The 22614-nt window shown below is 52.9% G+C and overlaps 9 protein-coding genes across 9 annotated transcripts; 5 read left to right on the forward strand and 4 right to left on the reverse strand.

Annotated features, from left to right (window-relative positions):
• Positions 1-356: 356 nt before the first annotated feature.
• Positions 357-1362, reverse strand: BU25DRAFT_458900 (class II peroxidase; the record flags this gene model as incomplete). The annotated part of the gene is made up of 2 exons (XM_033710242.1): positions 357-751; positions 801-1362. 2 exons carry the CDS (start codon positions 1360-1362, stop codon positions 357-359), a joined length of 957 nt encoding a protein of 318 aa, XP_033561279.1.
• Positions 1363-2542: 1180 nt separating this feature from the next.
• On the reverse strand, positions 2543-3135 carry BU25DRAFT_69504 (uncharacterized protein). The gene has a single exon (XM_033712016.1). The coding sequence runs from the start codon at positions 2933-2935 to the stop codon at positions 2576-2578; it is 360 nt and encodes a 119-aa protein (XP_033561280.1). The 5' UTR covers positions 2936-3135; the 3' UTR covers positions 2543-2575.
• A 723-nt stretch (positions 3136-3858) lies between these two features.
• Positions 3859-4554, forward strand: BU25DRAFT_69486 (uncharacterized protein). The gene has a single exon (XM_033712015.1). It carries the CDS (start codon positions 4279-4281, stop codon positions 4489-4491), a length of 213 nt encoding a protein of 70 aa, XP_033561281.1. The 5' UTR covers positions 3859-4278; the 3' UTR covers positions 4492-4554.
• On the reverse strand, positions 4555-5347 carry BU25DRAFT_69485 (uncharacterized protein). The gene has a single exon (XM_033712014.1). It carries the CDS (start codon positions 5224-5226, stop codon positions 4618-4620), a length of 609 nt encoding a protein of 202 aa, XP_033561282.1. The 5' UTR covers positions 5227-5347; the 3' UTR covers positions 4555-4617.
• A 202-nt stretch (positions 5348-5549) lies between these two features.
• Positions 5550-8474, forward strand: BU25DRAFT_421989 (endoplasmic reticulum metallopeptidase 1; the record flags this gene model as incomplete). Its single annotated transcript, XM_033708127.1, has 2 exons — positions 5550-6958; positions 7016-8474. 2 exons carry the CDS (start codon positions 5550-5552, stop codon positions 8472-8474), a joined length of 2868 nt encoding a protein of 955 aa, XP_033561283.1.
• Positions 8475-9364: 890 nt separating this feature from the next.
• BU25DRAFT_458903 (uncharacterized protein) lies at positions 9365-11831 on the forward strand (the record flags this gene model as incomplete). The annotated part of the gene is made up of 2 exons (XM_033710243.1): positions 9365-11748; positions 11801-11831. The coding sequence occupies 2 exons, from the start codon at positions 9365-9367 to the stop codon at positions 11829-11831; spliced, it is 2415 nt and encodes an 804-aa protein (XP_033561284.1).
• A 745-nt stretch (positions 11832-12576) lies between these two features.
• On the forward strand, positions 12577-14304 carry BU25DRAFT_469511 (uncharacterized protein; the record flags this gene model as incomplete). The annotated part of the gene is made up of 5 exons (XM_033710759.1): positions 12577-12945; positions 13013-13281; positions 13486-13510; positions 13636-13769; positions 13981-14304. The coding sequence occupies exons 1-5, from the start codon at positions 12582-12584 to the stop codon at positions 14302-14304; spliced, it is 1116 nt and encodes a 371-aa protein (XP_033561285.1). The 5' UTR covers positions 12577-12581.
• A 3058-nt stretch (positions 14305-17362) lies between these two features.
• On the forward strand, positions 17363-19008 carry BU25DRAFT_431702 (allantoate permease; the record flags this gene model as incomplete). Its single annotated transcript, XM_033708671.1, has 6 exons — positions 17363-17524; positions 17577-17597; positions 17637-17936; positions 18049-18210; positions 18327-18702; positions 18752-19008. 6 exons carry the CDS (start codon positions 17363-17365, stop codon positions 19006-19008), a joined length of 1278 nt encoding a protein of 425 aa, XP_033561286.1.
• Positions 19009-19056: 48 nt separating this feature from the next.
• Positions 19057-22431, reverse strand: BU25DRAFT_393729 (glycoside hydrolase family 35 protein; the record flags this gene model as incomplete). The annotated part of the gene is made up of 7 exons (XM_033704709.1): positions 19057-19745; positions 19793-21171; positions 21229-21372; positions 21417-21733; positions 21785-21950; positions 21993-22179; positions 22229-22431. 7 exons carry the CDS (start codon positions 22429-22431, stop codon positions 19094-19096), a joined length of 3048 nt encoding a protein of 1015 aa, XP_033561287.1. The 3' UTR covers positions 19057-19093.
• Between the last annotated feature and the right edge of the window lie 183 nt (positions 22432-22614).

Genomic DNA, 22614 nt, shown 5'->3' on the forward strand with positions numbered 1-22614 from the left:
CGAAATGGTAGCCAAGTGTAGGAAAGTAACGGTCGTCGGGTGAAGTGCAACTTGTGATAGCTTTCCGGGAGAGCAACGATTCATCCGTTCGGGGGGCTCATGATTGGAGGTCAAGCAGAGGGATAAACCACTTGGCATATAGGAGAACAACCAAAAGGATGTAAGCAGAACGGAGAAGATAGTGTGATGTTTCATCATCGACGACATCATGGCCACTGGCCCATAATTATATAAAACTGGTATCGTGCAACTCATAAGCAGAGTGAGTGTAAGAAGAATAAGTAGCCCAACCCGATCCCCCACTTTTGATATCAGGCAAACTCCAAGAAATGCTAAACAACCAACAAGCTCAACGTCTAAAACCTGAAGCGGTCAAAGACATTGCTGTTCTTAACGTCCCTCTTCTTGCTACCACCGGGCAGCGCACTCGTGCAGTCAATAAGATCCTTCTGGTCAACACCGAGCATGCTCAACTTCGTCATCGCGCTGACGAATGCGAGATCCCATGCGCCCTTGCTGAGTGCGAAGGTGTTAAAAGGCAACATGGTAAGAGGGTTTTGAGCAACGCTCTTGTCCGCGGGAAGGGTGTACGGCGCCTTGCCGCTCTTGGTCTCGGAGTAGTACTTGTTGTCCCATGTACCGACAGAGGTGTCAAGTTCCTGAGGCTGGTCGGGAGCGGTGATGCGCTGCTTGGCGGCTGTGTGAGCGCCGAGGACGGCGGCGAGATCGACGGGGGAGAAGCCCTTGGATGCTGAGATTTGTTAGTGCAGGTTCTAAGTGTGTTTTTTGACATTGCTTACCGAAGAGTTTGATGAGATCGCCACCCTTGGCGAAGCCAGAGGGAAGGACACCGAGAGCATTTGCAGTGCTCGAGTCCTTGCGACCGACCTTGACGGGGATGGTAGGTCCTCCAGGGCAGGTCTTGACGCCATGTGCAGCGGCGAACTGGATGAGATCGGCCATACCGACACCAGTGTTGGCCTGAACGGTCTTGAGGTTACCGCAGAGACGCTCGAGACCCCTGTTTTCGGTGTTGGAGCATTCGTCGGCGAGGATCAGAGATCCGTCACAGGCACCGTTGAAGCAGTCGTGGAAGGATGAACGGATGGCTGCGCGAGCAGCATCTGTACACTGACCGTCTGCGAGGAATTGTGCGGTGAGTTGGGTGGAGATCTCACTCCAGACAGCAGGGCATTGCTCTGACGCTGTGTTGATTCCGAGGATTCCAGAGAGGGTACCGAAGAGCTTTCCAAGTGTGCGCTTGGAGACCTCACCGGCGTTGTGGGCCTTCTCCTTGAGGGTGAAGGCTTGCGCAGTGCTGGTGGCCGCCAGGGCGGTGACGAAGAAGTTCGAGATATACATTATGTAAGGTAGATGATGACCAGATCTTCTTGAATGAAAGCGGGGAGATGGAGTATCGAAGGATGCTGGAGAAGTGAACGACTGTGTGCTGCTGATGGTGTTTCGAGAGCAACGACTGCTGAGCTTTATATCTTTAGGCAACTCAACGGCTACTCAGGCAGAGTGGCCAAAAATGGAAGTAATCGATGGAAGCCATGGCTGTGGCGTAGGTTCACAACCCAGGCACCATGCCAAATGTGTCAAAGAAGTGCTGAAATAGACCCGCCAGCCGCTAGTATGGTGTACCAGATGGTGAGGATACTGGCTCGAGCTCTTCACTGTGGTGGAGCACGGAGTAGCGCCAAGCACGACCAACAGCCATTTGCAGTCTGACAGGCAGTCGATTACACGGACTCTGCAGTGCGATGGAGTGACAACAGCATCGTGAGTTGGGTGATAGCGTTGAACCGGTCGAGCCCGGCTTCTTGATTGCACCTAGCAGACTTGGTGTTTTCTTCATTTTCGAAGCCGCACAAAGTACAGTTGCTGCCACGAGGTTTGCACAGCATGATCCCGCATACCCAGTAAACCTCAGCCTGGCAGTGTAACGGAAGGGTCTGTTGTGGTTCCTGATAGATCACGTTAGCTTCAGAAGCCGCTGTCTGGTACCTGAGCGTCACCAATTCGAAACGAACTGCTTCTAAAGAAAGCGCTGAAGATCTTGTTTCGACAGTGGTTAAGTTTGATGAGCGTGGAGGATGAGTTCAAACGACGATCGTTACGGCCCGCGCATGCAATCCCCTGCGCCAGCCGCTTTAGACGAGGACGAAGCCTTCGCTAGGCTTGCAGTTAACCACATGAGGTTTAACCCAGCCGGATGACCTGCATCATAGCCGTGCATGGCACTCGATAGCCTCAGGGCTGGAGATCTTTTCGAGCCTTGCGACTGAACGAAGATGTGCCAACTGTGCGCAAACACGGCCGAGGCTGTGTGGCTCTGGATTGTTCAATGCCGGGGTACTGGTCACTTCGTATCGCGGACTTGCTGCAGAGACCAACGCGGCCTGTAGATCTTCATGGAGCTTCGTCGAACCCGTTCCGCCAAAACAACATGTCTTTTCCTGCGGTGGTGACATCTCAGGGGCTCACAAACGCTACTGCTGACTGACAGAAGTTACAAGGCTGCTCAGGGTCTTCTTCCAATAATGTGGTGGGTATTTGAACGTGCATGTCGCTAGATGGAACGTTTAGGTGGGTGATACGGAGTTTCGAGGGGACCCGAAGCGCAGGAGCTTGGATGTAAAGGCGCGAGCGGCCACCGTTTAGCGAGAGCTTGTCCGCAGAATGAAACACCCGTCATCATTCTCTCTTTCCCCCTCAAGCGACGCCCCAGCCTTGCCGCGATACGGTAGGAACGAGCGGACGCGCGCACCAACTGAAGGTGCGACCTGGGAAGACGGCGTTCCGAGAATGTGGAGGGTGATCGGTCAAGGCGACACCGCTCTTGCCAACAGAGCGCATTGTTAGGGCAGTGGGCGCCAAAGACATGGGCATTGGAATAGTGGTGTCGTAGTACCAAGGACTTGGCCGACATCTCGCGAATGCCGTACTTCGAGCGGCCGATTTCGACTCTGTTTGCGATGTTACAATGTGGTTGTGTTCGCGATCACCGCGGCTGCAACTCGGAAAATCTTCCCTCGTGCGTACGGTTGTGCGGCATGCTGGAAAGTCGTACACTGTACTTGAGTTTGCGAGCAAGAGACGGATAGTTAGCCATGAATGAGGCTGGATTCGCGCAATACGAACAGGACAGCATGGGCTTAGACGCGGAATGCTGTTCCAGAGAAGGACCTGTACACGGCATCACTTAGGTGGTTCGCCTATTTGATGCAGATGCTAAAGCGAAGGAGAGACGCATCCACGTTCGACGCCTGTAGCAATGGCAGTGTTTCTCGTGGTTTGGCAGAAGCTGGAAGCGAGGAGCGGTCTGGATCTCAGTTGCTAGGGGATGCAACAAGAAGGCTGTTGCTGACTGCATAAGAAGTTGTTGGTACAGCCCTGAGTAATTGGTCGGCACAGGGAGCTGCGAAGTAAGCATTGTGCTCCAACGACAAGAACGTTGCTTACTGTGTGGAGTTCTGCAGTCAGCGTTGTAGCATTTGGCCGTGTCTCGCGCTCGTTGGCGAAGAGGTGAGTGCTGCGCAATGCGCGCAATGCGGAAGGTCGCAACGACGAGAGTTGAGGCACTTGACCTTGTGTGTAGAGAAGAAGGAGCGAGCGAGGACGCTACCACACCTCAAGTTTGAAAGGATGTAGCTCAGCATCATGATCGCCCCCAGTAAGCATCACATAGGCTTTCTAGACAATAACTAGGCTCACTAGCTACTCCCGCTCTTCTCGTACGAGCCCAGTCAACATTAGTGGCAACCACTCCTCTCCTACGAGCTCAGTCAACCTCAGCGGCAACCACTCCTCAATCCTCTTCGCGCTCCACGCATCCCACAATCTCTCCAATCTCCCAAGATCTCTCCCCGACCGACGCTCATCATTTGCCGCACTACTCTGCACCCACTGTTGAACAGAGAGAAAGAGTGTTAATTTATATTTTATCTAAGAGCGGGGGAGTTGCCTATTATATAGGCAAGAGACCAGCACTAGCGTGTTGGCGCTGGTGCGGAGCGAGTGAAAAAGTATGGGTCACGTGGCAGGAATCCCAAACAACACCCACCCCTCCCTGTCACCAGCAACCATCACCATCCGTCTCCATCACCATTCCATATTCCCCCCACGGCGCCTTTCCGTTCGCAGACTCGATCCACATCCGGCTGTTTGTCACTGACGTCTTTCAACTTTCAACTCGGAAGGCGAAACTGCAGTGTCCGAAAGAGAAGGTACACATCCACCCAATGACGCGCCACCTTGTGAAGCCGCGCACCGATGAACGGAGTTTTAACGTTGAAAATGTATCTGTGCACTTTCTTGTCCGTGGGTGTGTGTGGAGAGGTAGTTGCAGAGCGCGTGGATCGGGGCGTCGAAGATGATGTCGCCGAGCCAGCGCGTTGCGGCGTTGACCAATCCGTAACGGCGAAGGTGCTGAGCGTGAACAACATGGTGAGGAGGGTGACAATGATCATGCAGTTGACAAGATGACATGCAATGTCTGCGTGGCTTTTGGATTCTGCCCAACATTGTCTCTGGGCATCCTGACACAGGACCATGATGTGATCACCTTTTGAGCAACCTGACGCCTTCCATCGAGAGACAAATGACGCAATATCATGCTGGCACTTTCCTTGCAATAGCAATCAGCTCCCATGCTTTACCGCCTACTGCATCTGCGCCTTGTGTTTGCACCTCCCAGCCCGCAGCGAAACAGCCCTGGTAGTCATCCCAATCAGCCTGTGGCCCTACCCAGATAATTGTGTTGACCCTGTCGCGTCCATAGGCTGCCACATACTCGCCGACAAGACCGACGCGCCGTGGATAGACGAACAGCCACCCGGTGGCTTGTGCTGCGAGCGGTTCGAGGAAGCGCGTCCCATATACGATGCGATGGTGTGGCGCAGACAAGTATGTGTTGGCACTCGGCTCGACCTCGACGCCGATTATGTTGGAAGCGTAGGGCGGCGCGATGAGGAGTGCTTCGAGCAGGCCGAAGCCGCTGCCGATGGAGAGCGTCAGGGCTGGCGGGGGCGGAAGGAGCGAGTGCACGTGGGCGACGAGGGGTGCGCTGAGGGCGAGACAGCAGCCCGAGTAGACATTGGCCTTGTCCGTTAGCTGTGGTAGAGACGGCAACCCTCCAGCAGGAAGGAACGATTCTGCATCGTCTTCTGAGTCCCTGTCACTGCTGCTGTCGTCGCGGCGCCTACACCTGCAGTGCGTCATCTAGTAGCGCCGACCAGATGGCTAGTGGGCTTTGAGACGGTACTGCACAAGACAACTGATGCGCAGCAGAGCGTAGTTGTGAGCCTTGTAGTGTGACAGAGCGCAGCGAGATGGTCTTGGTATTGCCGGTAATGTGGATGTGCGCCCCATGCCGCGAGCCGCATAACATCATCGCGCATGGGCGGCCATAGCTCGCCGCATAAGCCTTCACCCCGCAGCTGCGACCATTCCAACCATCACGCGCCGCGACAAGCCACCGACATCTCCTCCCTCAGGAAGCTTGCAGAGCTCGAGCTGGTGCCGCTACATCACCACCGTGCGACATGGCTCGCTACAACCCTTTCTCATTCACCCCCGGGCCTGTCAACTTCTTCACAAGCCTGACTTACATAGCTCTGTTCGCTGCCTTGCTCGTCGTGCATCTGAGTGTACCCAACTACCCATCCAAGAGTGCTCAAGGAACCAACCTCACCGAGGCCTGGGCCGATCTTCAGCATATCACTCGCCACTTCCATCCCTACAACAGCCGTGCCAACGATCATGTTCGCGACTACCTTCTGGCACGTGTCAAGCATGTGATACAGTCCAAGAAATTGAGCAAGAACGACGTTGAGATCATAGACGACAATGTTTCGAATGCAACCTTCTCGTCCAGCAACACCACGGTCTACTTCGAGGGAACCAACATCATCGTCGCTATTCGTGGATCTGAAGACGATGAGCCATTCTACACACTCAACCAGAGCTCACTGGCGACCTCGCGGCGATCAAATAATGGCGGCGTGCTCGTCAATGCCCACTACGACTCCGTGAGCAGTGGTTACGGCGCTACGGACGACGGCGTGGGAGTCGTCTGCGTGCTGCAGCTGCTGTCCTACTTTACCGAGGAGGAGAACTGGCCGAAGCGAACAGTCCTTCTCCTGCTGAACAACGGCGAGGAAGACTTCCTAAATGGAGCCAAAGCTTTCATGCGCCACCCAATCTCTCAGGTGCCTCACACCTTCCTCAACCTCGAGGGCGCTGGCGCGGGTGGAAGGGCGACCCTGTTCCGCAGCACCGACACCGAGGTGACCAAATACTACAGCGCGTCCAAGCATCCGTTCGGTACCGTCGTTAGCGGAGATGGCTTCAAGAAGGGCCTCATTCGCAGCGAGACGGACTACAGAGTCTTCCATGGCGAGCTTGGGCTTCGTGGGTTGGATGTTGCCTTTATGGAACCCAGGGCTCGATACCACACCGTTGAAGACTCAACACGTGAGACTTCGCTCAAGTCAGTGTGGCACATGCTCTCCGCTTCCATTGCAACAGTGTCTGGCTTGGCCTCGGACACCAGCGACAAGTTCAGTGGCAGCGAAGAGAGGGGCGAAGATGGCAAGGTCGACGCTGGCACCGGTACCGATGCAGTGTGGTTCGATCTGCTTGGCCGAGCCTTCGTTGTGTTTCGTCTACATACGTTCTTTGCTCTCTGCGTGACCTTGCTCATCGTTGCGCCGCTCACGCTGATCGGTCTTACCTTTGGCCTGAGCAAAGCTGACAAGAACTACCTCTTCGCACGCAAGGCTTATGTTTACTCGTCTGACGACGATGAGCCTATATACCTATATGGCTGGCGAGGATTCTTCCGCCTGCCGATTGTCTTCGTCATCGCGACAGCCGCCGTGATTGGGCTTGCGTACCTCGTTGTCCGTGTCAACCCACTCATCGTTTACAGCAGTCCTTATGCTGTCTGGAGGTACGTAATAGCATTTTTATCTGCGACTGTCTCCGAACACTACTGACATATGTATAGCATGATGATATCGACTTGGATCTCGTTCGCTTGGTTCTTCTCACGTGGGGCGAGCGCAATGCGCCCGTCAGCGCTCCAGCGAATTTACGGCCTAATTTGGCTCTTTGTCGGAAGCTTCATACTTCTGGCATTCGTCACCGTACTTGCAAACAACTACCAACTGGCTGGCGGCTACTGGGCTTTGTTTTACTTCGCGGCAGTATTCGCTGCCCTTTTGTTGTCGTACTTGGAGCTGTTCTTCGCACCAAAGAAGTCTGCCTATGCGCAGACCTTCGGCCTCATCGAGGAGGACGCTCAGCCTGCCAGTCGACCGCTCACTGGAAACAGCGCCTCGCGCTCTGAGGACCGCCCTCTTCCCGACGACGAAGCCACCGAGACGACTTCCCTTCTGCGCGGCGATCAACGAAGCTTCGCAAGGGCAAGGCACGGCAGCAGGCGAGGATCTTCCACCGAGGAAGAAGAGCCTCGACCATTGGATCTTGGACATCCGTACCCCGGAGAACAAGAGTGGAGTGGAAAACTGCCAAGCTGGATCTGGATCCTACAATTCTTGCTCCTGGTCCCCATCACCGTCATTCTGGTCGGCCAAATTGCCCTCCTCTTGACATCGGCCCTCTACCAGACGCCGTCGGATGGAAACTCGTCACTTTTCATTTACTTGTCCTTCGCCGCACTCACTACTCTGCTAATTGCGCCGGCCGGACCATTCGCTCACCGAATCACCTACCACATACCCACCTTTTTGTTCCTGGTTTGCGTGGGAACCGTCATTTACAACCTCGTGGCATTTCCTTTCAGCAGGGAACATCGCTTGAAAGTCTACTTTGTCCAACAAGTCAATCTTGAGACTGGCGTGAACACGGTATCCCTGACAGGTGTGGATGGCTACGTCCAGCATGTTATCGGGCAGCTGCCAAGCGCGCAGGGAAAGAGCGTGAACTGCTCCACACCTGACGTGGTGACGCGCAAAGAGCTCAGGAAGTGCGAGTGGGAAGGGCTTCCCGCTAAAGTGGTTGCAGATGCATCACCCTTCAGCAACAAGACTCGCTCCGATAGCTGGCTTGACTACATGATCACGAAGAGTAATAAGACGAACGAGGCCACGATTCGTGTTGTAGGGCAGAACACGCGAGCATGTCGCGTCCTGTTTGACACGTCGATCCGGGATCTGACGGTTGCCGGGGGTGTCTCAGATCCCCGCTTCAAACGCACCGGCGAGCACGGCTCCCGCGAGGTGCGCCTTTGGCATCGCGAGTGGTCGCAACCCTGGAACGTGAGCGTTTCATGGGACGCTAAGGAGAATTCGAAGCTTTCTGGAAGGGTGGTCTGCCTTTGGTCGGATGCAAATGCAGGCGGCATCCCTGCTTTCGATGAGGTACAACATTATCTACCCATCTGGGCCATCCCATCAAAGATCAGCGACGGGCTGGTTGAAGGCTACAAGCATTTCGAGATATAAGGCCTGTTAAGAGCTTGGGCATCCAGTCGCCCAAGCTGCTACTTATCCTTGTTGTCGCAAATTTTGTTTTGCTGCGATATCCTGACCGGAAGCATTTCAGCACGGCGTCTCTGGTCATTTGCTTCTTCAAGCGTCATTTGGTGCTTCATGCGTGTTTGTTGTGGCTTCAAATAATGCTTGCTCGCAGCCTTTCCTTGGTGCTGCATCGTCTCCTTCTCTTTTGGCGTTCGCAATTGCAGTTCATATCATAGTGTATGGCATGTGCATCCTCATGTTCAACCTAATGGCAACGATTAACACGACTTGTCTTACACATAATGCCCGGAGTGTTTGACGACATCCAAGACTACATACAAAACCGTTCACTTTCTGCCTACTCCATCACGGCCAGCTTGATCATCATCTTCCCTGGAACGATTCTCCACATCAGCGGACGGCCCTTTTTGTATACCCCAGGTTTCGCGGACTTCTCCCTCCGGTATTACCACCAGCAGTCGGGTGACCACGGTGCAACAGTTTTCGATTCCTAGCAGCTTTTCGTGCAACAACTTCAAACCTCGGTGTGCAGTTTGAACGATCACGCTGCGAGAACATTCCTCCATATCGGTGAGCGGACACGCGAGATCAGGCCTTTGTTTATCGCACTTGCAGACCGCCTCACAACAGAAGCGCGCCGTCTCTTGGAACATCCCTGGATAGCGCGGATACCCATATTTCAGGTCCTCACCGTATTTGCACTCGCAGCATTTCTGCTTCTCATCCGCCGATTGTTCGCGTCCTGGGTTGGGAGATATCGAGCAGCGACGGCAAACACGCTGCACTTTGTTGCATTTGCCAGTTTCGTAGGTCAGGGGTTCAGCTCGGGTGATTGGCTTGTGGCTGCGCTAGTCATGGTCAGCTTCGACGTGTTCCAGCGTGCTCTGGATGGGGACGCTACCGCGAACAACGAATCACAACACCAACACAATGCACCGTCGTCGGCTGTTGAAACTCTTCTGGAGCAGACGCATACCCTTCTGGCCGAATCGCAAATTGTCGATCTGCCTAGGCGATCACTTTCCCGATCTCAAAAAGGGGACCCCACTTCTATTATAGGGCCCTACGACTCGAAGGACCGTGAGATCGTGCGACTACAGTGGTCCCTCACCGACTTGCAGACCGCAAACAAAGCCAAGGACCTGGAGTTGGGCGTTGCCCGGCAAGAGCTTCTTAACGCCAAAGATGCGCTCACAAAGTCGTTTGCAGACATTTCGGCCCTACGCGATGATATGAAGACTATGAAGCAAACCCTCGGAAAGGATCACCAAGCCATTGTTTACCGGAAGGACATCGAATTGTTTGCTCTACGCAAAGGAAACGAGCAGAAAGAAAGATTTATGCAAGAGAAGGACGTACAGCTGAACGAGACATTCCGGCAACAACACGCCACCTTGGAGTTAAAGGAAGCACAACTCAACGTACTCAAAGAACGACTCGCTGCGATGGAGCGCCAGGCCAGCCCCAAATTCGGTCACGATGCCGGATTCGAAGAGAACGGCAATGGTGACCACGCACTGGAGGTCCGTCTATTACGGGTCAAGAAGGGTCGACAACCGCTATCCGGCTCTGAGGAGGAAAAGGAGGCCATCATCGAGCAGCTGAGGCGCGAGCTTGCTGCCGCCACGAAGTCCGCCGATGACGTCGTGAACCAACAAGCGGAACTGCAAAGAGCTTGGGACATCAGCAAGAAGATTCAGAACGCACTCAAAGAAGAGCGGGAACGACATGAACAGACGAAAGCGTATCTGCAGGAAGCAAGTGCTGAGTTGGAAGACACCCAATCGGGCAGGAAGAGGAGCAGAAGTGACCCCTCAGGCCGTCTCCCCACCATAGAGGAGAACGATCAAAATGAGCTGGAGGCTATGTTCGACACGGCTCAACAAGACAATCTGCGCTTACACATGGAAGTTGAAACACTTGAGAAGCGGGTTCGCGATGCCAATGCACGTGTCTTCCTTGCAGATCAGGACATTGAGGCGCTGCGTGCACAGTTGCGATTGGAGCACGCCATCAATGAAGACATGGAGACTGCTCGGCCCAGTGTTGTGCACCGTGTCCATTTCCAGCGCATGGAGGGCCAGCTCAAAGAGAGCAGAGATGACCTGGCTAAGAAAGAGGCGGAAGTACAGAAATTGAGGACCACCTTAGCTGAGAAGGACCGTCAGCTGGAAACACTCCGGGTACATATGCAAGCCGCTATGAAGAAGAGCGAGTCGGTCCGGGACGAGATCGAGCAGCTGAAGCAATCCGTTGTGGACCTCGAGGCAGCAAAGGAGAGGCTTATGCAAGACCACGAGCGTCTCGCGGCGCAGAGTTCTAAGCACCGCGTACCTTCAGCCGAGTACACCTCAGCGCGAACAAGTGGTGCGACGCTCATCAACGAACATAGCCCGCCACCATGGCTGACGCCCTCAGATGAAGTCCCACCTGTACCTGTTGCGCCTATGCTTGGTAGTCCTATCTTGGGCAGCGTACAGCAAAGAGACACGGCACGTGGTCACCGCAGAAACCAGAGCGACTCGCAGAGGCACAGCATGATCAGCAATGCCCCTGCAGCAGACATGCGTCATCTGAAGAGAAGAAGCGGACTGGGGCTACGGGACATGGTGAAGCGCATCGTCAAGAAGGACACCAGTATTGAAGGCGCAGTTCGCAGCCCGACCATCTCTGAGCCTCAGTGGGGCAACACATCCACTTCACCAGTCAACAATGCGACTCCGAAGGCCGTCGCAGCACCTCTCCGCGAGCGCCCATTGCCTCTCCAATCTCACCCGCCAGTGCCGAAGAAAGACGACGACCCAATGCCCCGACCGATCCCTCGCCCCATCTCAGGTCCCCAAAACCTAGCAAACCGCCCAAGGACAAGCACAGCACCCACTGCCTCCATTCCTCGACGCTTTCCCAGCAGGAAAGAACTAGATGAGCAGCACCTGCAACGGCCACGCACAGCAACACAACCAGTCATCGGAACTCAAACAGCCGTGCTTTCGAAAGCTGTACGCCCGCCAAACCCAAGGAGGAGCTCACAGCCGAGATACTATACAAGTCCTGCGGCGATGGCGGTTGATAGTAAGGAGGATTTGAGGCTGCAGGATGTTAGGCCGCAGACCGCTGTTACGGCGCCTTTGGTGGGGGGAGGGAAGGGGGATAGGCATGCAAAGCATGATTCAGGGGTTGGTGCTATTACAGATGGTGAGAAGAGCAAGCTTAGTAGATTGAGTTGGGGGAACACAGCGTAAGTCAGCCATCGCATCCGTGGTTGAAGTATTGAAGCTAACGCATAGCAGGAATAAGCTGAAGCGGAGAAGTCTGTATTGAAGCACATGACTTGGATGTGTTGACGGGCATGATGTTGTACGGGGCAACGATAGATTTACGGGTTTATACGAGCATTGAAGGAGCATGATAAAGTTCTTCGCATCATCATGCTTCGGGCGTTTGACTGAGTGTAGCATTACATATATACAGCATTGCAATCGAAGGTCTACATCTCATCTGGGAGCAGCCTGTCGCACTCGAATCCTAGAAGACTGACTTATCCGCAAGTTCTGAGCACTATCTAGGTCCCAGTCGTGCATGTGTTTTCCATGCGTCTGGCCGAGACAGCTTTAGGAAATTGAAGGCGACAGAGGTCTCGATCTGGTACTAGTGTGAGAGGCTGAGTAACGAATGCGGTTATAAGGTTTACACGGAGTTTTGGTGGCTGCGGTTGTGCGTTTGGACCTATCACAGAATCAATGGCACAGCTTTCCCACGTGGGGTGAATACCGAGCCAAGCAACCTAGACTGGGCGTACCTCAGCTCTACGAGAAGAAACTTAACCTGGAGAAGAGTAGTCCTTTCAGCCAAAGGTAAACACCCCTATGGCTGTAAGGGTTGATCCTTCGTGGCTTGTTAGGCCATCTTCCATGGCTTGCCAGACGGACGCTGCCACTTTTGTCGTATCCCAGCGTATGACAAGCATACATAAGCTCAGCCTTTGTGTTTGCTTAACTCTTCAGAAGATATTTCATCCAAATCCTCTTCCGAGTCTTCTTGTTCCCTCCCGCCTCATCAGCATCACCCAAAATGCACCTGCTCCACATAACCTTCCTACTCTCCCTCTCCCTCTCCTCCCTAACCTTAGCCTCTGGTACCTGCACCAGCACCAACACCCTCTCATGGCCTCCTGTGGGCAACTGCGCCATTCCCGGCAAATTCGACACTATCGTGCAGAACTGCAGAGCTTGCTGCATGAACAATGCCAATTGCTTCCAGACATGCTTGAAAGCAGGCGGGCTTCGCAGACGCGGTGCCATCGGCGAGCAATCCTTTGGTATTAGCAGGGATACGGGGGAGTTGAGAAGCCGTGCGGTTGCGCTGAGTTGTGAGGTTAATGAGGGTTGTTATAAGTATACGGATGGGGGCTTGTTGTGTTTGAATTTGGGGACGGGTACGTTTACGACTTCCAAATCCTCAACATGGTATTAGAAATTGGAGGGCTGATAGTATCTCTGCAGGACTTTATCACGACGACGTTGGAGGGAACGGTGACTACTACTCTGGGAACTACACAGGTCCGGACGGGAAAGTGCAGACTGGAACATCGACCGCTACGGCTACAAGTAGCAGCAGGTCATCTTCTGTTACGTCTCAAGGGACTAAGTCGACAGCACCAGTTCAGGCCACATCGGCAGGAGCTGCAAGCGCATCTGCAAGCTCTGCTGCGGCTTCTGCGATATCCCCAGGCGGTGGTGACGGGTTTCGCCGTGGTGCAAATGTTGGACTTGTAGGCCTTGTAGTTGGACTTGTTCTTTAAAGAGAGCATACGAGTGGAAAGTGGCTGCGCGGAAGTCGTTTTCTCCAAAGACTGTGGTAACGTCATCGCTCTAGCTCTTTCCGCAGGTTCAATTCATTCTTGAGAACCACCATTCCCCCACCGATGACCAGCTCTTTGACCTGTAATGCGGACTTCGAGACAAAAGATGCACAGATTTACAACGCGATGATTGTCTATGGTATGCTCGAACCATGTTTGTTCCAGCATTGGACCCACCACGATTGCGTGATTGCCTGACAGGTGGCCGCAAGCTCCTCATGTGCCTGACAATCCGAGCATGAGTCGTTGCTCACACTGGAGAAGGGAAACAAGAGTTCAGATCTGTCTTCGACACAAACTGCGGAACAGAGTTCATCTCATGGAGTCAATGGCGCACAAGAGCGAGGACAGCCGCGGCACGCACTGTCCTTACAGACCCCAGGAATGCATCCCTCAAGGTAAATTCACTATATTACATTATGATACCACTGATGAACAGAGTGCTGACTTCTTAGATCGGGATACGTGACGGTGTGTCTGGTCACTTCAAACTTGTCCCCGAAATGAAGCTGCTGTCTCCGTCTTCGATTTCAATGTTCTTATTGATGATGGCATCTGGGTATGGTAAGGCCCGTTGACCTTGCCTGATCAGAGCTTACAACATATCAGGAAGGAATTCGCGTAGTAAACGGGCGTATCCAATTTGCTCGCGACCACATCAATCGACTCATCCAGTCAGTAAAAGCTATGTACATGGACCTTGGTGTATCGAAAGGCGATCTGATACGGCTTCTTCACCAAACTCTTGACGCGAATGATCCCAGCAACGAAGGGCATGTTCACATCCGCCTGGCTGTCAGTCGCGGTCTCAAGTCCACTCCGTACCAAAACCCCAAGGTCAACATCGGTCTGCCAGTAATCGTCATCATTCCAGAAGTTAAAACAGTTGATCCCTCTTCAAAATCTAGGGGCCTGCAACTCGGAACTACCTGAGTGCATCGTGGTCCGCCAGACGTGAAGGACGAACAGTGGAACCACATCTCAAAAGCTACAGACGTTCAAGCCTGCATCAGCGCCAATGTCATGCATGTATATGAAGCACTTATGCTCGACCTCCGTGGCTTCGTCAAGACGCGCAACTCGGTCAACTTCTTCATTGTGCGTGGCGACGAGGTGTGGGCGCCGACCAAAGACAACCAAATGCAAGGCATCACACGTCAGAAGACTATAGACCTTTCTCGAGACAACGGCATCGTGGTTCCTGAATTGAACTTCACTCTTAACGAGGGCTGTGGCGCCGACGAAGCGTTCTGCACGGGAACTTTTCCATCACAGCGGAGGTCATCGCGACTGTAACCCGTTGTCACGAATCTCCCAGCTTGCCTCCCCAAAGCTAGATAGTGGTGTCGAGGTGCGAAACCTCAAACAACACAACCCGTCACTTCACTTACGCTGTACTAGAACGAGGTATATTCTGACAATATCCACCAATCAACGAACATATGCGGTTAAGCTTTTCGCAAGCTTTTGAGCTACCTCGTCGCTGTGCAGAATTGCGTTATCACTAGCGCATCGTCTATGCGGCTTAAAGTACCGTGTCCGTGCGCGTAATGCGCGGATTCGCGTAATGCGCCAAACCACCTTTTTGTACCCATACTTCACTGTACAATTACTCAACGCCACAATGACTATGAAATCTGCCTTTGAAGAGATAGACTCTATGATACCATGCAATAAGATCCCGTGGACAGCGCTGGCTAAAAAACATAAGGTTGTGCGCTCAACCCTGTCTCGAAAATATCGACACGAGACGCGATCGCGTGAAGAGAAGGCGATTGCACAACAAAAGCTCACTCCACAATAGGAGGACGAGCTTGTCAAGTATATAGAGGAGCTTATAGCTCGCCGTCTACCTCCTACAAGGGAAATGATAGCAAATTTCGCGTTGTCAATAGCCACAGAGCCAGTCAGCGAGAGCTGGGTTACCCGCTTCATCAACAACCACTCGATCCATCTCATCTCTCAATACTCAACAGGTATGGACAGCAATCGCCACAACACCAATTTGTATACCAAGTACAAGCTCTATTTCGACCTGTTGCAGTCCAAAATCGCCCAATACAACGTTGACGCTGAGCACACATACAATATGGATGAGAAGGGCTTTATGATTGGAGTCACCACCAGGACCAAGCACGTCTTCAGTAGACGTATGTGGGAGAAGAAGGAGGTTACAGCAACTACTCAAGATGGTAATCGTGCCTGGGTGACGCTTATAGCGTGTGTGTGTGGGGATGGATCGGCACTGCCACCAGGCCTCCTATACGAATCTACCAACAACACTATACAGTCAAGCTGAGTGGAGGAAATCAAGCCAGGGGTACACTCTGTTTTTGTTTCCTTGTCACCTTCAGGCTGGACGAACAATGAGGTAGCTCTTGCTTGGCTCAAACAGGTGTTTGATCGCTATACCAAGAAGAAAGCACGAAGAAAGTACCGCCTATTGATACTAGATGGCCATGGATCTCACATTACAATGGATTTCATCAACTACTGCAATCAGAACAGGATACTCTTGGCTATACTTCCTCCTCATTCAACCCACACGCTCCAGCCACTCGATGTGGTGATGTTCAAGCCTCTCTCAACAGCGTACTCGAAGGAGCTCACAACACACCTTCACCATGGCCAGGGACTGTTGGTTATCAAGAAGGGCGACTTCTTCCACCTGTTCTGGAAGGCGTGGACGAGTACGTTCACTCAGGGGTTGATACTCAGGTCCTTTGAGGCTACAGGTATAGCACCCCTCCGACCCGACGTAATCCTCCAGCAATTTGCTAAGCCCACCCCTGAGGGCTCCGATAGCAACAGAAGCTCTTCTTCAGTCTACAGTGGCAAGGATTGGCTCAAATCAGAGACTCTGTTGCGTAAAGTCGCCAAGGACGAAGGCAGTGAAGACCTGAAAAAGATCAGGCACTCACTCCACCACATCTCAGTTCAAAACTCAGTCCTCTACCACGAGATTACAGGCCTTAAGGAGGTTCTCAAGACTCAGAAGAAGCACAAGAAGAAGAGCAAGCCTCTTGAGCTTCAGCGTCACAAGGACTACCACGGTGGAGCCGAGTTTTACTCTCCTAGTAGAGTAGAGAAAGCACGCACACGTGAGAAGGCAAAACAACAAGAGCAGAAGGCAGAGGTGCTCAAAAAAGCAGAGATGGCTGAACTGAGGCACGCCAATAAGCTGTACAAGGAGAAGATTGCACAGGAGAGGCGTGAGCAGAAGTTGAGGGAGAAGGAAGAGCGTGAGCAGCAGAAGGCTGAGAAGGCTCAGGAGGTTGCCAAACGCAAGGCCGAAAAAGAGCATCAACAGAGGGAGCGCAACACCAAAAAACCTATACAATTGTCCCAAAGAGGCAAGCGCAAGGCCTCAGAGGTTGCAGCACCCAGGAAGAAGCAGAATCGTGGTAGTGCAGCTGCCCGTAGTCGTGCTGCTGCCGTGCCTCGCTCCCCATCCCCTCCGGCAAAATACAACAGCCACGGCCGCCCAATCAGAGTGCCACAAAAGTTTGAGTGAGGAACTTGTTCATATAGGTCTATAGACTACTCCACCAGAAAATCTCATGATAATAACCATTGTGTGTGGCTCTACAGCCTCATTTTTGGTGGACCTATTTTGGTGGTTCGGCGCATTACGCGAATCCGCGCATTACGCGCACGGACACGGTAAAGCGTTCGTTCCGTCAGATGCAGGAACACAATGCAAACGTAGCATCGCAGTACGTAAATATCAGATACAGTAGTTTCCATATAAAAGATGGCAGCCACTTTGAACATTTGGAACGTTCGCTTCATCCACCTCTTGACTCAGACAGGGTTCTCGTAATTTTCCAGCCTCATCATTGATCCTTGCCGCAGCTCGAACAAAACGTTTTGCCTTGAGGGCCTCACATTCTAAGCATAACTTGAATTTTTTACAACACGTACAGCAATTAAGAAAAGCTTGGTAGCGATTAAGAAAAGCTTGGTAGCGATTAAGAAACGCTTGAAAGAGATGGATGTTGGCGATAAATCACCAAAGAGTGATCGGGAAGATGAGATCGATGAGACCGTCGAGACCCTCACGAAAGCTCAGCTCAAGCGACTGATGCTGAAGACAGACCTGGTTATCATGCCTCTCGCCATCGTGTGCCTGACCATTGCTTTCCTGGAGAAGGTAAGTCCCGCTAGCCAAGCATCCTTAATCTCCTTGCTGACTTGTATCTCAGAATGCTTTGGGCTATGCTGCTGTCCTAGGAATCAAAAAAGATACATACCTGGAGAACTAGAAGTACAGCTGGCTCGATAGTATCTTCTACTTTAGATACCTTGCAATGAAGTTCCCTACGCTCTGGTTGATCACTCGCTTCCCAGTCGGCACGTACGTTGGCATATGCCTTACACCCTGGGGAGCGTGTCTTTGCTTCCTGGTACTTTGCCACAACTTCACCGGACTGGCCACAGTTCGGTTTATTACGGGCATGCTTGAAGCGGCGACGTTGCTATGTATGATGCTTATCAACGCGATGTGGTGTCCGCCAGACAAGCATTCGCTACGAACAGCGTTCTGGCATAACACGTTTCCTGATGTATTTGGCCGCATCCTTTCTAGGGCATCGAAAAGATCGGAGGCGCTCTGTCCATGTGGATGGCAAGGTGTTTTGGATGGCAAAGTGAGACCGCGGCTAACGAGTGCCTTAGTACATCTTCCTCATATACGGTGCCTTCAATCTCTTGCTTGGTATTCTGTTCTTCTTCGCAATGCCAGAATCTCCGGCCAAGGCATGGTTCTTCAACGCGGAAGAGAAAAGACTTGCCGCAATCCGCCTTGCACCAACCCAGACTGGCATTGAGTCGCGAAAGGTATGAGGACCACTCCAAGACACTTGTGTTGGCGCTGACCAGACACCAGAAATTTCACCCAAGGCAGATACTAGAGGCTTTCAAGGACCCGAAATGCTACATGATCTGACTATCAGCACTTGGCTGCCCCAATCACCAACTTCAATTCCTTAACTATCTCTGGATACGGCTTCGGCAAGACAAAGACCCTTCTCATGGCTACACCACAAGCTGCAGTTGCTATGGTGGCCAGTGCAACGCTGACTGCAGTTTCGATGTACGTGCCGAAGGTACGATGCTTCTTCTGGATCTTCGGGGCCACAATGTATTTGATCGGCGCCGTCATGGTACATACGTTGCACTTTGCCGAAACGAGGAATGTGAACTTGGCTGGTGCATACCTCATGGGCTTTTACAATGTGTCTTGGGTGCTCACGTTGAGTCTTAGCAGTTCGAATACGGGCGGGGCTACCAAGAAAATCTTCATGGGCATCACTTGTGCTGTTATGTATGGTATGTATATTCTGCATCTTGTGATCTGTCAAATGTGACATCTGCATAGCCGTCGGCAACATCATTGGTCCTCAGTTTTTCATCTCCTCGCAGTCGCCAACACATCCGCTAGGTATCGGCGCTATACTGGTTGCGTTCACGCTTATGGCGATCACTGGCGTGGTCTACTGTGCCCTCTGCATCTTTGAGAACAAGCGCAGAGACAGACTGTATGGTGTGGCGCAGGATGAAGCAGCGATCGGATTGCAAGCCGAGAGAGATGACTTGACGGATCGACAGAACCTCAACTTTAGATATACGTACTGAATACTTCGATGTTCCTATACAAACACTAGGTCCTCGAACCACACCACGCTCCTTAGTACGCTGAGAACAGATATGTTGACTGAGCTCAGTACGCCCCTTCTCGTTTCTCCCAGCCCGTCATCGGTGAGAGAGCGATATCGCCATATCCAGACTGCACAGCCATACCAGCGACAAGCTCGATACTCTTTGGCGTCGCGCCACCCTCCTCAAGCGCCCAGACGCTGATGGCCACAGTGTTCTCACCGTGATAGTTGAAAATGCCTTCCGGCACAGGGAACCTTCGCTGCGGCCCGATTCCATTCGCGAACTTGCCAAACTGATACCCATTAACCCACAGCTGAGCGCGCCATCCCCGCCCCTTGCCCGTGAACTTATCGCCATTGAATACGAAAGACAGGGGTACATCCCACCCCTTAGGTATATTGAGCTCGAACGTAGTCTGGTAGAAGCGCACACCAGGCTTGCTCAACCCGGATGCAGGCCCGACATCGCTGGGCCAAGACTCTGTTGGTGCGGAGGGGAGGTGAAATCCGTTACGTTCGGGGTACAAAGCGCCTTCATTTAGAGGACCGCGTGGACCGCCGCGGTAGTCTTCGCCGCCAAGGTTGCCAGTGATTTTCCAGCGGATGCCGTCGTCGGCACGGGATGAGTTTGAGCTGAATGATGGAAGAGTGTGGCTGGGGAAGGAGTAGCCCAGGATCCCGCGGGGAGTCTTCATTTCGTTGTATCCAACGAACCTGTGGAGGATCAGCATTGATGGTAGACATGGGTGCAGCGGGCTTACCAGTTTCCGTTATGGCCCATATGGTCGACAAGCACGGTCAGAACGTAATCACGACCATGCTGCAGTTTCGGAAGCAACAACGTCTGGTTCGCGATCGCGGCGTCGCCGATCCCAGTCCAGGACGAAAGGAACGTCGAGTTCACCCACGCGGAGAACGCGAACGCAGATCCACCAGATACATTGAGGTGCAAAACGGTCTCGTTACCTGTTGCAGTGAAGTGACCGCGGAAGAGCAGCGATCCTGTGTTGTATCCATACTCAGCACCCCAGAGCACAGTCGGGGTGGTGAGTTTCCAGTACGTATTGTTCGTCTCGGTGTGATCGGCGTCGGTCCAGGCGGAGTCGTCGTAGTTGGGCTGCAGCTCGGGCAGCGCATCGATGGACTTCCATGTCAGCGACTCGAGGTCTGGGATTTCGATCTCAGGGGCTGAGAAGGAGACGCTGCCGCTAAGGAAGCCGTTGTGGTCGCGCTTTGAGGCGAGGTCTTTACCATTCCAGGATAGGCTATTGATGTCCTCGTGCGCGCCGCCGATGACTTCGATGGTGGTGGTTGCGTTTATGTCGCCGATGAGGTCGATCTTGCCGCTTGAGATCGAGGCGCTGCGGACTAGATAGCCGGCATGCACAATGAGGTCGGATGACGGTGTGTAGTCGTGTGAGTATGCGCTGCCTGCGGGTAAGGTGCTTACGGTCCAGTAGTTGTACGCTTCGTTCCGCGAGACGATGACGATATATAAATCTGAACCTATGCGTACAACGCGGCGCTTCGCGTCTGTCTGCCAATTGAGGATGCTGTTGCCGTTGCGATTGGCAAATTTGACGCCAGAGCCTTCGACAGCTGTTGCGCCGCTTGTCTTGGACACAGCAAGCTCGTGCTGCTCGTTGGGGCCTCCATAGACTACGACAATGCGTCTGCTGCCGTACTTCTTCCACGTGAAGATCTCGGCTGTTGAGTAGAGCAGGTTGAAGCCACCAACATCATAGTCGGTCACGTGAATCTTGCTGTCACGGCCATTGATTGAGAGCTGTCCACCGAGCTGCGGAATGGTGAGATTCCCGGCACTGGTCTGAACCTTGAGCTTATACGAGGTCGACGCCAAGCTGTTGTACTTGGTCTGACGCATGATGTAGAAGTTTGTCGTGTTCCCGAATAGTGGTGTAGTGGTGATCTCTTTAGAATCGGTGTAAACTCCCGAAGTATTGTAGCCCGATACTGCGCTAGCCAGAGCTGGTGATGCGTGCACGAGGTTGGCGATCAGTTTTGCCTCGCCGTACTTCTCACGGTGTACTTGGCGCTCTTCTGTGATGGCTGCGCCGTAGTCGTAGGAAGTGTAGCCGCCTGCGTGACCTAGGTTGCCCCAATTCGTGCCGCCATAAGTCTATTCTGTCAGTACTGAACCCAACCTGACGTTGACAAGGTGAAACAATCAGCATACCATGTAGACGTTGAATATCGTGGCGCCAGCAGCTATATTGTTCTTGTAGAACACGCGCTCGAACTCATGGTTTGTGAACTCGGCGCACTTCTCAAAGCCATCTCCACCCCATGGTTGATAAGCTCCGCCTTGGTACTCTACGAGCTGGTCAAGTCAGTAAAAGTCTCACAATGGGCCGCTGAACTCACCATGTAAGGCGTGCTCGGACTCTGCTCAAGATGAGTCTCCCGCCAATTGGCTGGCAACGCATCATCAATCCAGTATGTAGGATCAGTACAGTTCATGCCAAGAGGATACGCATCATGACCGTAGATATCGACCGGCGCATCAGTGCCTGGCGCATTGATACCGCTCGGCCATGCGACGTTGTTGATGAGAGGTACGACTATGCCAAGGTCTCGAAACTGCTTCATCAGATGATTCATGTAGTCAGCATCCGGAAAGGTTACGTTGTTGAGGCCCGCACTGTACTCATTCTCGGGCTGAAACAGGATCACGGGCCCCCCTGTCCGGGTTGGTTAGTGACCTGCGCTTGAACACTTTTTGTTACCCATACCATTAGTGATTTGAGCTTTCGCGATTATTGGTGTAATGTGTTCGATGTAATTCCTCGAGGCTTGTTGATAGTCGGCATCTGGTGTTCGCAGGTTTCCAGAGATCCTCTGCAGCCAGCCTGGGAAACCTCCACCCGACACTTCAGCGTTGATGTATGGACCAGGTCGCTACATGGTCAGCTTGTGCATTAGGTTTTTCGGTACACATACTGCAACAAGGTACACACCGACTTTCTTCGCAGCCTCAAAGAATGGTCCGTAATCGAAGACACCTTCAGCTTGGAATGACCCTGGTTTGGGCTCATGGAGGACCCAAGGTGTGTAGATAGATACGCCGTTGTACCCGAGCGCCTTGATCTTCTGGAACACGTCTAGCCATAGGCTTGGAACCGGAAGTCTGCAAACATTTAGCAGATAGTTCCCGTTACCACAAGACGTGGACGAACCTGAAGGGGTGCACCTCACCACCCCAAAAGATGATGCGCTCACCATGAACGAACAGTGAATGCTCATCCCAAGTGACAATATCTTGAAGCGGTGCACGTTCCGCGATGATGAAGTCGCTAGGCTTACCACCCAGGGCGCGAGCCACAGCCTGCACAGGTAGCAAGCCCAATGCAACCCCGGTGAGAATTTGACCGAGCTTCATGATCGTCTCGTGTCACCAACGCAGAAGTATGGCCCATGGAACGCGACGTTCTCCGTGACCATTTTGTACTCGAATTCACGAACATCACGGAATACCACGTCATGCTACATTTCGCAGCTCCAAGCCGGTTCAATTGTTGATCCTCCGTACCTAGAGCGTAATAGAGCGTGGTACCCACGTACC

The sequence above is a fragment of the Macroventuria anomochaeta genome (assembly GCF_010093625.1).
Source record: "Macroventuria anomochaeta strain CBS 525.71 unplaced genomic scaffold BU25scaffold_18, whole genome shotgun sequence".
Lineage (NCBI taxonomy): Eukaryota > Fungi > Ascomycota > Dothideomycetes > Pleosporales > Didymellaceae > Macroventuria > Macroventuria anomochaeta.

Bases quoted from the DNA above. Each gene is read 5' to 3' on its own strand.
- BU25DRAFT_69504 (XM_033712016.1), bottom strand. From the start codon at position 2,935: ATGTCGGCCAAGTCCTTGGTACTACGACACCACTATTCCAATGCCCAT.
- BU25DRAFT_69486 (XM_033712015.1), top strand. From the start codon at position 4,279: ATGAACGGAGTTTTAACGTTGAAAATGTATCTGTGCACTTTCTTGTCC.
- BU25DRAFT_69485 (XM_033712014.1), bottom strand. From the start codon at position 5,226: ATGACGCACTGCAGGTGTAGGCGCCGCGACGACAGCAGCAGTGACAGG.